Source organism: Ovis aries, chromosome 18, assembly GCF_016772045.2.
Source record: "Ovis aries strain OAR_USU_Benz2616 breed Rambouillet chromosome 18, ARS-UI_Ramb_v3.0, whole genome shotgun sequence".
Lineage (NCBI taxonomy): Eukaryota > Metazoa > Chordata > Mammalia > Artiodactyla > Bovidae > Ovis > Ovis aries.
Genome location: NC_056071.1, coordinates 32,570,550 through 32,584,729, shown reverse-complemented (window position 1 = coordinate 32,584,729; position 14,180 = coordinate 32,570,550). Strand labels below are relative to the sequence as shown.

The 14,180-nt window shown below is 44.6% G+C and overlaps 1 protein-coding gene across 2 annotated transcripts; it reads left to right on the top strand.

Moving 5' to 3' along the window:
• Window positions 1-4,041: 4,041 nt before the first annotated feature.
• On the top strand, window positions 4,042-14,180 carry LOC101113279 (mast cell protease 3-like). 2 transcript variants are annotated; one of them, XM_060401439.1, is made up of 6 exons: window positions 4,042-4,218; window positions 5,458-12,145; window positions 12,360-12,507; window positions 12,997-13,132; window positions 13,323-13,580; window positions 13,911-14,180. In XM_060401439.1, the coding sequence occupies exons 2-6, from the start codon at window positions 12,091-12,093 to the stop codon at window positions 14,070-14,072; spliced, it is 759 nt and encodes a 252-aa protein (XP_060257422.1). In that variant the 5' UTR covers window positions 4,042-4,218; window positions 5,458-12,090; the 3' UTR covers window positions 14,073-14,180. The 2 variants fall into 2 exon arrangements, with proteins under 2 accessions (XP_060257422.1, XP_042091211.1); XM_042235277.1 differs by lacking the exon at window positions 5,458-12,145.

The window sequence follows — 14,180 nt, the reverse complement described above, 5'->3', positions numbered from 1 at the left end:
TATAAAAACCAAATAGCAAAATGGCAAAAGTAAGCCCCTCATTATCAGCAATCACTTCAATTGTAAGTGGATTAAACTAACCAAGTAAAAGACAGATTGAGAGAATGAATTTAAAAATATGATCTAACTCCATGTAGCTTGCAAGAGACTCCCTTTAGAGCCAAAGATAAAAATGGTTGAAAATGAAACAATGGAAGAAGATATGCTATGTAAATAGTAAACAAGAGGAAATTGGAATGGTTATACCAATACTAGATAAAATGGATTTTAAGTGAAAAATTGTTAAAAGAGACAAAGGACATTATATATTGATAAGAGATCAATTAAGAACACATAACACACCAAACATCAGAAATCTAAAATACATGAAGCAACATTGAGAGAATTGAGGAGAGAAATGGTTTTATAAAAATAGTTGGAGACCTTACTTTCAGTAGTAAATAGTACCTCTATAAACCAATTAGATTACACATACTCCTCAAGGGCATATGAAGAATTCCCTAGGATAGACCATAGGTTAGGCCATAAAACATTTCTCAATACATTTTAAAAGACTGAAATAATACTTCAGCAATACATGAGCCGTGAACTTCCAGATATTCAAGCTGGTTTTAGAAAAGGCAGAGGAACCAGAGATCCAACTGCCAATATTGGCTGGATCATCGAAAAAGCAAGAGAGTTCCAGAAAAACATCTATTTCTGCTTTATTAACTATGCCAAAGCCTTTGACTGTGTGGATCACAATAAACTGTGGAAAATTCTGAAAGAGATGGGAATACAGACCACCTGACCTGCCTCTTGAGAAATCTATATGCAGGTCAGGAAGCAACAGTTCGAACTGGACATGGAACAACAGACTGGTTCCAAATAAGAAAAGGAGTATGTCAAGGCTATATATTGTCAGCCTGATTATGTAACTTCTATGCAGAGTACATCATTAGAAATGCTGGGCTGGAAGAAGCACAAGCTGGAATCAAGATTGCCAGGAGAAATATCAATAACCTCAGATATGCAGATGACACCACCCTTAAGGCAGAAAGTGAAGAGGAACTAAAAGCCTCTTGATGGAAGTGAAAGAGGAGAGTGAAAAAGTTGGCTTAAAGCTCAACATTCAGAAAACGAAGATCATGGCATCCAGTCCCATCACTTCATGGGAAATAGATGGGAAACAGTGGAAACAGTGTCAGACTTCATTTGGGGGGGCTCCAAAATCACTGCAGATGGTGACTGCAGCCATGAAATTAAAAGACGCTTACTCCTTGGAAGGAAAGTTATGACCAACCTAGATAGCATATTCAAAAGCAGAGACATTACTTTGCCAACAAAGGTCTGTCTAGTCAAGGCTATGGTTTTTCCAGTGGTCATGTACAGATGTGAGAGTTGGACTGTGAAGAAGGCTGAGTGCTGAAGAATTGATGCTATTGAACTGTGGTGTTGGAGAAGACTCTTGAGAGTCCCTTGGACTGCAAGGAGATTCAACCAGTCCATTTTGAAGGAGATCAGCCCTGGGATTTCTTTGGAGGGAATGATGCTGAAGCTGAAGCTCCAGTACTTTGGCCACCTCATGCGAAGAGTTGACTCATTGGAAAAGACTGTTGCTGGGAGGGATTGGGGGCAGGAGAAGGGGACAACCGAGGTTGAGATGGCTGGATGGCATCACTGTCGATGGACGTGAGTTTAGGTGAACTCTGGGAGGTGGTGATGGACAGGGAGGCTGCAATTCATGGGCTCGCAAAGAGTTGGACACGACTGAGCGACTGAACTGAACTGATTACAAATTATCTTTTTTAACCACAGTCGAAGGAAGCTAGATATGAATAACAAAAGGAAAACTGGAAAATTCACAAACAGAGAAATATATGGAAATTAAACAACACACTCTTATGTAACCAGTGGGCCTAAGAAGAAATTATAAGACAAGTTAGAAAGTACTGTGAGACAAGTGAAAATGAAAGTGCAACTTACCTAACGTATAGGATGCTGTGAAAGTCATGTTCAGAGGAAAACACATAACTATACGTGAGGAACAAGAAGAAACATTCCTAACCAGCAACACAACTGTAAGCCTAATAAACTAAAAACAGATCAAACCACTCAAGCCAGCAAATATAAGGAAATACTAAAGATTAGAAGCAAACAATCAAAATAAAAAGAATCAACAAACCAAAAGCTGGTTCTTTGAAAAGATCAATAGAACTGATACACTTTTAGCTAGACCAACAATAAAAAAGAGAGAGAAGATTCACATTACTGAAATCAGAAATTAAGAAAAGGGGACACTACTACCAACCTCAGAGAAATGAAAAGAATTGTTAGAGAATACTATCAATGTTTGCACACCAACAAATTAGATAAAATCAAGATAAAATGAACAGTTCCCTGGAAATATAGAAATAACCAAAGCTGATTCAAAAATAAATAGGAAATCTAATCAGACTTATGACAATAAAGAGATTGAATCAAAAATCAGAAACCTTCTAACAAAGAAAACCCTAGGCTACCCTGGTGAATTCTATAAACATTAAAGAAGAATTAACACTAGTCTCACCCAGACTTGTTCAAAAAATTAAAGAAGGGGGAACACTTCCTAATACTTCCTACTATCATCCCAAGTATTTTAAATGCACTGCCTATGATAATAATCTGTCTGTGAGACATAAGCAAATGAGTAATATTTTTCCTTTCTACTTTCCAAATTTTCTTAATGAACATATACTACACACAAATAACAAGGCTAATTTTATTTTTAAAATTTCTACGGTGGGCAAACTAAGTTCAAAAAAGTAAAGGTTCGATAAATGTATTTGGTTTGATAAGGAGGATATTTACCCTGAAATTATGTCTTTTGATGCATAATATTCCTCAGAAAGCTGTAAAGTACAGACTACGTCAAGATAGACACTTAAATCCCCAGACTCTAACCACTCAGACATTGTTGTTCTTGAACAGGGCTGGGTTTGGACTATTTAGAAAGAACTGTCCTTTATTTCCATACAGCAAGGTCTTCAGCAGAGTTTGTTCAGCCAGTGTGAGCCTCTAATGCGCCTGGCCTGCTGAGTCTGAAGTGCGGCCCCCTGGTCACAGCACAGACAATACTCAAAGGACAATTATTGGTCTTCGCTCACCCAGCATGCTCTCCCACTTCACATGGCATGGGCCACTTAGTCATCCAAACGTCCTTTGGAGAACCAGCCCTTTCCCAGTCTTAGTTCAGGTGGTTTAGGTGGAACCCGCCCCAGCCTACTCAAAGGAAGAATGACCTAGGCTTACATCAATCTGTAGATTCAGTTTCTAGAGTCATAGTGATTCGTTAAATTAGACCAATAAATGTCAAGTGCACTACGTTTGTTTGCAAAACATGGACAGGAGAAATGGACCTTATCACTCTCAGTACTTGTAAGTTTTTTAAATGGTGAGGTTCTTTGTTTTTTTAATTAATTTATTTTAATTAGAGGCTAATTACAACATTGTAGTGGTTTTCAGTACATTGACATGAATCAGCCACGGGTGTACATGTGTTAGAAAGGAAGTTAAGATGATGAGTGGATGGCTTATGGACTTAGTAGGGGGCAGGCGAGCTCTGTGCATCCCTGGACCACAGCCCTTCCCATGCTGCACTCAGGTCATGGATGTCTCTTTCTCCTCCAGCAGATGGTCAGCTCTCTAAGGGACGGAGATGCATCTCCAGTGTGTTTGGTCATAATAACGTAGAGAAGAGCTTAAACCCACATCTGCTCAAGAAATTATCCTGTGGACTCAGCATCATGGAAATGAGGCCCTGATGGTTCTACCACTGGGGACTCTGGTTTCTGGGCTCTACTACCTCTATTGGTCGATACCATGCCCTACAGTCCCCACCTTGTCCTCTTGGGTTCCTGCTCTGGGCTGGAACAAGTGGTCTGCTCTGAGTCATCATCTGTGGGTGCTGGTGTGGTCACTGGATGATTCTCACACAACCACCCAGAGAACGTCATCAGGCAGATGGAGTGGGGGCGGGGCAAGTTTTCATAGAAAGCCTTTAGGATGAAGCATCGCAAACCCGGAGGGGAACACGAGATCACTGAGTCCACGGACACTGCGTTTCTCTCCAGGAGGCTGGGGGATCTGCAAGAGAGCCAGGAGGAAGCACCAGCATCTCCATCCTGGGCAGTCTTTCTCGGAAGATGCAGCCACTCCTGCTCCTGGTGGCCTTTCTCCTGACCCCCAGGGCAAAGGCAGGTGAGTGACCATCCTCATCCCAGGGGCCCAACCCCACCCTCCAGGTGGCACAGAGGTCCCGCCCATTCTGCATGTCCCTGATCCAGCTATCCACCAGGAAGGAACATTCAGAATACCAGCTCCCATCCCACCTCATACCAGGGAGTATGATGCTGGATAAACCGCCAGCAGGAGAGAGCAAAGCCTGCTCTCAAGAGGAGCCAGTGGGTACCAGCCCCTCCTCCAGCCCTCCCTTTGCCCTCTGGAAAGTAGAACTTTCCCAGAAGTGATGGCAGATGGTCGCAACCTGGAGAAAAGAAAATACTAAATTGCCCCTGAAGAGGGCAGAGTGGGTCTGGCCTCTGCTTCTAGTTACCTCAGCATCTGCTTGGCAGACCCTAGAGTTGGTGCCTCTGTGTTTGCTCAACCCCTAGACCCAAGGCCCTTTACCCAACTCGACTTCCCTTCCCAGGCCATCAGGGGCTCCTCTCTTTCAAGGATGAAGCCAGTGTTTGGTAGACCTGAACTGCTCTGCTTCCCAGAAGCATACCAGCACTGGCCATACCAACAGCCCCCATCCAGAGGCCCACTGTGAGCAGGGAGGGTGCAGGAGGGGGCATGGTGACTCCTTCATGCAGCCAACAAACACTCACCGGGCACTTACTACCAGTCAGGCCCTGGGAAAGAGGCTATGGCGACATCTAGGTCCCTACTCTGAATTCCTGTGCCCTGGAAAACAGGGCTATCCTGAATAAAATAGGGTAATGGGGCCCTTAGAAATTCACCTGGAATGAAGCACAGGTGGGGGAGGAATTTTCAGAAGCCTCTAGGGCTTTGCTATCCCTAGGACAGGAATGAAAAGTGCAAGTGTTGGTTGCTCAGTCCTGTCTGACTCTTTGCGACCCCAAGGACTGTAGCCCACCAGTCTCCTCTGTCCATGGAATTCTCCAGGCAAGAATACTGGAGTGGGTTGCCATTGTCTTCTGCAGGGATCTTCCCAGCCCAGATATCGAACCTGAGTCTCCTGCATTGCAGGCATATTCTATGCTCACCTCTAATTATGTGTGGGAGACTTATCTGCAGACCCAGACAGCTGCTCTGTTCTAGAGGAGGAAGTTGAGCCCCTTCCCAGCCTCCTCCCGCCCCACCAACTCCAGGCCTTGCTGGACTCCCCAATGCCCAGCAATTCTGAGCATGAAGCAGATGCCAACAAGGTACACTCAGTGGGGGCACACAAGCAGAACAGCCCTTTTCCTTCAGGGGAGATCATCGGGGGCCGTGAAGCCAAGCCCCACTCCCGCCCCTACATGCTTTGTTTGTAGTGAGGCCCACTTGACTTCACACTCCAGGATATCTGGCTCTGGGTGATTGATCACACCATCATGGTTATCTGGGTCATGAAGATCTTTTTTGTATAGTTCTTCTGTGTTTTCTTACCACCTCTTCTTAATATCTTCTGCTTCTGTTAGGTTGATACCATTTCTGCCCTTTATTGTGTTCATCTTTGCCTGAAATGTTCCCTTGGTATTTCTAATTTTCTTGAAAAGATCTCTAGTCTTTCCCATTCTATTGTTTTCCTCTATTTTTTTGCATTGTGCATTATAAAAGGCTTTCTTTTTTTCCCCTCCTTTCTATTCTTTGGAACTCTTCATTTAGATGAGTATATCTTTCATTTTATCCTTTGCCTTTTGCTTCTCTTGTTTTTATTATCAGTTTTCTAGATAACGATTATAATTTTTAATTAATTATTAATGCAAGTAAATCACATTAATAGAAATCAAATAATAATGCAATGTTCTTCAATCTCATCTTAGCAGCAGTGGTATTAAATTTTAGTAGATTAAATACTCCAAATAGCAGAGACTGTCAGTCTAGATCAAAAATGCAAGATCCAATTTTGTGTGATTTACAGGAGAAACATCTTGAATATAAAGACATGGATAGAAGATAAACTTATGGGGAAACAAAAAAGATGTATCCTGTAACCCCAATTTAAAAAAAAATTATCCATGGTATATACTGTTTAACTATAGAAATTTTGGCCATCTGTGAGATAACATAGAGTAGAATAATTGTTTTCTTTTTTCCTTATTTCTATTTAGCTTAGCAACCGTGAAGTTGAGACTCTTCATTAGTTTTTATATATGATTTACTGTGAACTTTCAGATTTTTTGCCCATTCTATCAGGTTTTTGGTCAATTTCTTCTGGATTACAGATCTCTGTACATTATAATAGATAGATTAACTTAAGTGTGACATATGTTTTTCACAAGTTTGCTGCCTGTAAAGCAAATATGCGTGTACTCATTGTTGATATAGAAACACCAAAAATTATTTTTTCAAATCATAATTTATTCATTAGCCTTTCTTAGAATGTTTCTGGGTTTCCAGTCATTACAAGAAAGGCTTTCCCCACTCTCAATCTATAAAGGAATTTCCTTGGGCTTATTTCCAGTGTATGTTTGGTTTTATGCTGTACATTTGAATATACAAATATCTATTCAAACTTTATTCTGGTGGTTTCTATGAAGTGTTTCTCTAACTTAATCTCTTAACAAATGACTTGTTCAAAAATCTTTGTTAAAAGTCCATTTTTCCCCTCATGATTCGAAATGCTACCTTATTAGAAACTACCTTTCCGTACATACTTGTGCACGTTTCTGCGTTCTTCCATTCTGTTTCACTAGTCTCTCTGTTCATTGCTCAGCTCCACACTGTCTTCCAGAAAGAACTTGAGTAGTTTTTAAACTCCAATAGGCTGTCTCCCATACTGTTCCTTTTTCTTTGTGGCATAATTTCCCTCGTGATTCCTTCATACTGATTTTTCTCAGAAATTTCACAGATTGTCTAGGACTTGTATAACATCAAGAGAAAAAAATGGACTGATTTTTTAAACCACATTATGTTATTTTATATCATGCTTATGTATTATCTTTGGGAGAATCAGTACCTTCTTTGGTGTAGATTCATCCAGTCCAAGAACTAAGAACACCTTGATGTTTCTAAGTCTGTTTTTTTCAGAAGTACTTTAACTTTTGTTTTGTTTTTCAGAAGTGCTTTAACATCTTGCACAAACATGTTTTTTACAATTCTGGTTAAATTTTTCCTAAGCGTCGTGTCTTCCTCTGTTGCTACTGTACGGAGTTTCTTTTCAGTGATCTCCAAGCTGGTTATCATTTGTTTAGGTGAAAGGTACACGTTTCCAGTTTTTCGATTTTTTGATTTTTGGTTGTGATGGGTTCTGTCTCTGCGTATGGGCTCCCGCGACTTGCCGAGAGGGGGCGCTACTCTAGCTGGTGCGTGGCCTTCCCACTGAGGTGGCTTCTCCCTGCAGAGCCCAGGGTGCGCAGCTTAGGCGGCTCTGCAGCATGCAGACTCTTCCTGGACCAGGGAGACTGGCAGGTCGATTCTTATCCATTGGACCACCAGGGTAGTCTCTGTACAGATTTCAGCTCTGAACCACTCTCAAGCTTATAGAAAAGCTACAATTGCGATACAAAACCTTTTGTTTTCCAGAACCATTTGCAAGTAAAGTTACAGGCATGGTGCTTCATTGCTTTTCAAATACTTTTAGAGTGTAATTCCTAAAACAAGGACACTCTTACGGAACCACATTCAAACCATCAAACCCAGGAAATTAACATCGATGTCATCATCTAATCCTCAGACACAGAGAAATCTGGCTCATCACCTTTAATATGTTGACTTATCTGATTAGTCTACAAAGAGATTCATATAACATATCTCTCACCCCTCTTCCACAAGTGCAAGACCTTGCTGCCCCCGCCTAGGCTCTGGTGATCCACACCAGCCAGCTCCTTGGTACCAACAGCAATTTCACCATATTTGTCCTGCTCTGACATATCCTACCAGACTGCCCCCAAACCCATAAAGGCCTATAAATTCCCCTTGATCAGAAACCAACTTGTAGCCCGTCCCTTGTGTGAACACCCTCTTCACCTCACTGGGGCATTCACTCTGCACCATACATGTATTCTGGTTACCTGATCCAGGCTGCCCACTGCAGAGTAGGGTGAGAGGTGTGTCCACTCAGGAGAGAGGCCTGGCAAGAGCACATTCTCACCCTGCACAGGCTTGGCATGGACACCCTACCCTGGTTTGCTGGGGCTCTCCTGCCAGAATCCCTGTTGGCAGTGGGCTTTGTTTCTTTAACATGTTGTTGCTTTTGAGGGGGGGCAGGGGGTGTGAATCAAGATGTTTAGGACCTACAATATTTTCAACTCCATGACTCTCTTCGCCTTTTCCATTATGAAGACATGACCAGGATGATTTGGTTTGCAAATGGTACAGGAACATCAGAAAGCCATTCTCGGGGTAGCGGTGGGGGAATTCTGCTCTGCCTCCCTGGCATCTTTTCTCCCTTCATGTGGGATTCCCTTCCCACAGGCTCTTCTTCCCTGACTGCAACATTCCTGATGGGGGTAAGGTCTTCAGCTCAGTTCAGTTGCACAGTCATGTCTGACTCTTTGTGACCCCCAAAATCGCAGCATGCCAGGCCTCTCTGTCCATCACCAACTCCCGGAGTTCACTCAGACTCACGTCCATCGAGTCAGTGATGCCATCCAGCCATCTCATCCTCAGTCGTCCCCTTCTCCTCCTGCCCCCAATCCCTCCCAGCATCAGAGTCTCTCCCAGTGAGTCAACTCTTCATGTGAGGTGGCCAAAGCACTGGAGCTTCAGCTTTAGCATCATTCCTTCCAAAGAAATCCTAGGGCTGATCTCCTTCAGAATGGACTGGTTGGATCTCCTTGCAGTCCAAGGGACTCTCAAGAGTCTTCTCCAACACCACAGTTCAAAAGCATCAATTCTTCGGTGCTCAGCCTTCTTCACAGTCCAACTCTCACATCCATACATGACCACAGGAAAAACCACAGCCTTGACTAGACGGACCTTAGTTGGCAAAGTAATGTCTCTGCTTTTGAATACACTATCTAGGTTGGTCATAACTTTTCTTCCAAGGAGTAAGCGTCTCTTAATTTCATGGCTGCAGTCACCATCTGCAGTGATTTTGGAGCCCCCCAAAAATAAAGTCTGACACTGTTTCCACTGTTTCCCATCTATTTCCCATGAAGTGATGGGACCAGATGCCATGATCGTCATTTTCTGAATGTTGAGTTTAAGCCAACTTTTTCACTCTCCTCTTTCACTTTCATCAAGAGGCTTTTTAGTTCCTCTTCACTTTCGGCCTTAAGGGTGGTGTCATCTGCATATCTGAGGTTATTGATATTTCTCCTGGCAATCTTGATTCCAGCTTGTGCTTCTTCCAGTCCAGCATTTCTCATGATGTACTCTGCATAGAAGTTAAATAAGCAGGGTGACAATATACAGCTTTGACGTACTCCTTTTCCTATTTAGAACTAGTCTGTTGTTCCATGTCCAGTTCTAACTGTTGCTTCCTGACCTGCATATAGATTTCTCAAGAGGCAGGTCAGGTGCTCTGTATTCCCATCTCTTTCAGAATTTTCCACAGTTTCTTGTGATCCTCACAGTCAATAAAGCAGAAATAGATGTTTTTCTGGAACTCTGTTATTTTTTTCATGATCCAGCGGATGTTGGCAATTTGATCTCTGGTTCCTCTGCCTTTTCTAAAACCAGCTTGAACATCAGGAATTTCACGGTTCATGTATTGCTGAAGCCTGGCTTGGAGAATTTTGAGCATTACTTTACTAGCGTGTGAGATGAGTGCAATTGTGCGGTAGTTTGAGCATTCTTTGGCATTGCCTTTCTTTGGGATTGGGTGAGGTTTAGGGCCCTTCTGTTTTTAACTGGTAGGAGCTCTTGATTGCTTCAAGGAGTGGAATATGGTAGAAGAGATGCCTTATGACATCAAAGTATAGGTAATGAAAAGAACCCAGCTTGTGTCTGGCTCATTTCTTAGCAGATGCTCATCTGGGGGCAAAGCAACCCCATATTGTGAGGGAGACTAACAATCCTGCAAATGAAGACTGCTTGAGGGACCTTCATGGCGAGAAGCCAGCATGCCCAGTGAGCAGCCAGCACGATCCACTCAGCATACGTGAGCGAGCCTTCAAGAGATTCAGCCTTCAGGCTTCAAGCCTCCCTGATACCAAGGGAGCAGAGGGGTGCTATCCACACTGCACCCTGACCAAATGCAGATTCCTGGGTAAAAGTAACATTGCTGTTCTTTTTAAACTACTCAGTTCTTTAGTAATGGGAATAAGCCCTCTTCAGCATCACTCTCACACCATTCTGTCCATCCCACACCATGAATCTCACCATCCTTGTCTGATTGTGGTGATTTTGTCTCCTTAGCCATAAGCAATAAATCTTATTTCCAATGCTTCCCACAGTCTCACACACAAAGGGACCTCAATCTACAATGACCTTGGTGTAAATTCTTTTGCACAATGAAGGAAACTACAGGCAAGGTGAAAAGATAGCCCTCAGAATGGAAGAAAATAATAGCAAATGAAACAACTGACAGAGGATTAATCTTCAATATATACAAGCAGCTCATGCAGCTCAATATCAGAAAAATAAACAATCCAATCAAAAAGAGGGTAGAAGAACTAAACAGACGTTTCCCCAAAGAAGACATACAGATGGCTATTAAACACATGAAAAGATGCTCAGCACTGCTCATTATTAGAGAAATGCAAATCAAAACTGCAATGAGGTACCATCTCATCCCAGTCAGAATGGCCATCATCAAAAAGTCCACAAACAATAAATGCTGGAGAGGCTGTGGAGAAGAGAGAACCCTCCTGAACTGTGGGTAGGAATGCAAATTGATACAGTCACTATGGAGAACAGTATGCAGACTCCTTAAAGAACTAGGAACAAAATTATCATATGAGACAGCACCTCAGTACTGGGCGTATACCCTAAGAAAACCATAATTGAAAAAGGCATATATACCCCAGTGTTCAGTGCAGCACTACTTGCAATTGACGGGACTTGGAAGCAACCTAGATGTCCATCAACAGATAAATGGATAAAGAAATTGTGGTACATATACACAAAGGAATGTTATGCAGCTGTAAAAAGGAATGCATTTGAATCCATTCAAATGAGGTGGATGAACCTAGAACCTATTGTACGGAGTGAAGTAAGTCAGAAAGAGAAAGACAAATATAGTATATTAATGCATATGTATGGACTCTTTCTATGTAATAGAAAGATGGTGCTGAGGATCCTATTTGCAGGGCAGCAAAGGAGATACAGACATAAAGAGCAGACTTATGGTCACAGTGAGGGAGGGAGAATGCGGGATGACTTGAGGGTGCAGTGTTGAAACATATACGTCACCATATGTAAAGATGAGATAGACAGCCAGTGGGAATTCGCTGCACGATGCAGGTAACCCAAAGCCAGTGTGCTACGACAACCTATGGAGGTGGGATGGAGAGGGAGGTTGGAAGGCAGTTTAAGGGGGAGGGGACATTTATACCTACGGCTGATTCATTATGATGTATGGCAGAAACCATCGCAATATTGTAAAGTAATTTCCCTCCACTTAAAAATGAAACAAAATTGTTAAATAAATAAATAATGACCCCAGTGATCTAAAGAGAACTACAGAAATGAAGGCATTCTTGAATCTCTCATCATGAGCCCCAGGATGCTGGGGCTCAAAGATCTGGTATTTGCCCATACAACCTCTCACTACTCCTATCTGTAGCTATTTTCTTGTTTTCTGCTGAGTAATGGCACCAAGCCAAGAGCTTATGGGTGCCTCTGTGGTGACCACTAAGCACGTACTCCACTCAGACCCCAAGACCTGATCAGACAGAGGTGTGAGGCTTTCAGAAAAGTCTCAAGTGGTAAAAACCACACCAGAGCAGACACTTAGGGTTAAAAGACCAGACAGAAGCAGCAGCTATTCAGAATCTGATCAGCCTTCCTGGAGAGATGGTCCTGTTCCTGCTCCTGGCGGCCCTTCCTCTGTTCCCCACTGGGGAGGCAGGTGAGTGATGGTCCCACCCTCAGAGGCCCAGACCCACCCCACATGGACAGACCTGCTCAGATGCTACACTCATGCACAGCCTGGGCCTGGTCCATGTAAGGAAATTTCTGAATTCAGGTCAAATTCCCTCAAAGACCAACAACTCTGGGCCCATCTCCCCCTCTCCAGCCTTGGCTCCATGAGCACAGTGGGCAGGCTGGAATCTTTCTTTCAGAGAAAATCATCGGGGGCCAAGAGGCCAAGCCTCACTCCCGTCCCTACATGGCGTTTCTTCGGTTCAAGATTTCAGGGGAACCTTACGTATGCGGGGGTTTCCTCGTGCGTGAGGATTTCGTGCTGACAGCAGCTCACTGCCAGGGAAGGTGAGGAGCAGTGCCCGGGCCCCCATCCCTCTGCTGAGCCCTCCCAGGGAACCCTCTTCTCAGGGGCTGCCAATCTTGGCTACCAGCAACACAGGAAGTTCTTCGGAGGACAGGTGAGCCTTGGGGAGAGATGGACAGGTCAATGCCAGTGATGCATGGAGAGCATCACTGATGGTCTGATCAGGGACTGATCAAACCTGAGACGGAAGGAAGCCAAGGTTGTACCCTGGAGTCCAGAGTGCAAATGTGAGAAGTTCATATTTTCCTTAGAGACAGCCAAGCCTGTGCAGGATTGAACACCCTCCGTGGACTCCAGGAACTACCACCCTGCCCAGGCTGCCAGAGGCAGGCAGCACAGAGAAGCCCAGACCCAGGGCCCATCGTCTAGAATTCGCTTCCCAGTCCTGCCCTGTTCCCGGCAGTGCTCTGTCCTTCAGGCTCCTGGTCCGTATCTCCTGTGACTCCCCCTCCCTTCTGCTATGTGTGCAGACCAATGAACGTCACACTGGGGGCCCACAACATCAAGGAGAAGGAGAGGACCCAGCAGATCATCCTGTCAAGACGTGCCATCCGCCACCCAGGCTATAATAGTAAGAAGTGTGCCAACGACCTCATGTTACTGCAGGTGGGACACGCGGCTGCACCGGTTCTGGGACACTTTCCTCCCAGGGTTCTGCATCCCCCATGACTCATTCCCGATGCTCCTCCTGTATGTCCCCTTCCATGGTCCCAGGGCCGCTGGAAGGCAACTCCACAAATGTCCTGCAGTTTCTGTGGGCCATCAGTAGGTGAGAATGCCTTTCCTCTGCCTTCAGCTGAAGAGAAAGGCCAAAATGACCGCTGCTGTGAGCACCATCGGCCTGCCCAGCGGCTCAGATACGGTGAACCCAGGGATGCTGTGCAGTGTGGCCGGCTGGGGACTCCTTCGTGTGAATGGCTCCACCGCAAACAAACTGCAAGAGGTAGAGCTTAAAGTCCAAAGGGATGAGGAATGCAAATCTCGCTATGAAGATTACAACACCAGCACCCAGATGTGTGTGGGGAACCCAAGGATGAGGAGTAATGCTATGGAGGTGAGTGACACACCTTTATGCATGCAAAGCCCTGGGCACAGCCAAGCTGTGGGGACGGGGAACAGTGGGAATGAGCCCTGTCCCTGTGTCCCCAGCCTGTCCTCCTATCTGGTCTCTGTCCCGTGTCCCTGGGGGGTGAACACTGCCCCACAGTCACATATGGGTGGAGGCTTCCTGCAGGAGGAGGGGGATTGTCAGGGCCAGTCTGAAACCTCAGGACCAACAAGGCCCTGATATCAGCCAGGGCCCCTAACAGAGACTACCCACCCCACTGTGGCAGGGAAACCAGACGAAGAAGGTGAGCTCAGCCCTTGCTCTCTCTGCCCACAGGGTGACTCCGGGGGCCCGCTCGTGTGTAATGGTGTGGCCCAGGGCATTGTGTCCTATGGAAAACATGATGGGACACCTCCAGATGTCTACACCAGAATCTCAAGGTTTCAGCAATGGATCAAAGAAACAATGAAAATGTACAAACTGCAGGGACCAGACTGAGGTCCCCCAGGATTGCTCTGTCCATCTTCCCCGGGGTAGAGGTGTTGGGCAAAGTGGGTGGAGAAGGGCTGCCTGGAACTTAATAAAGTTTTATCTTTTGAGCAGAAA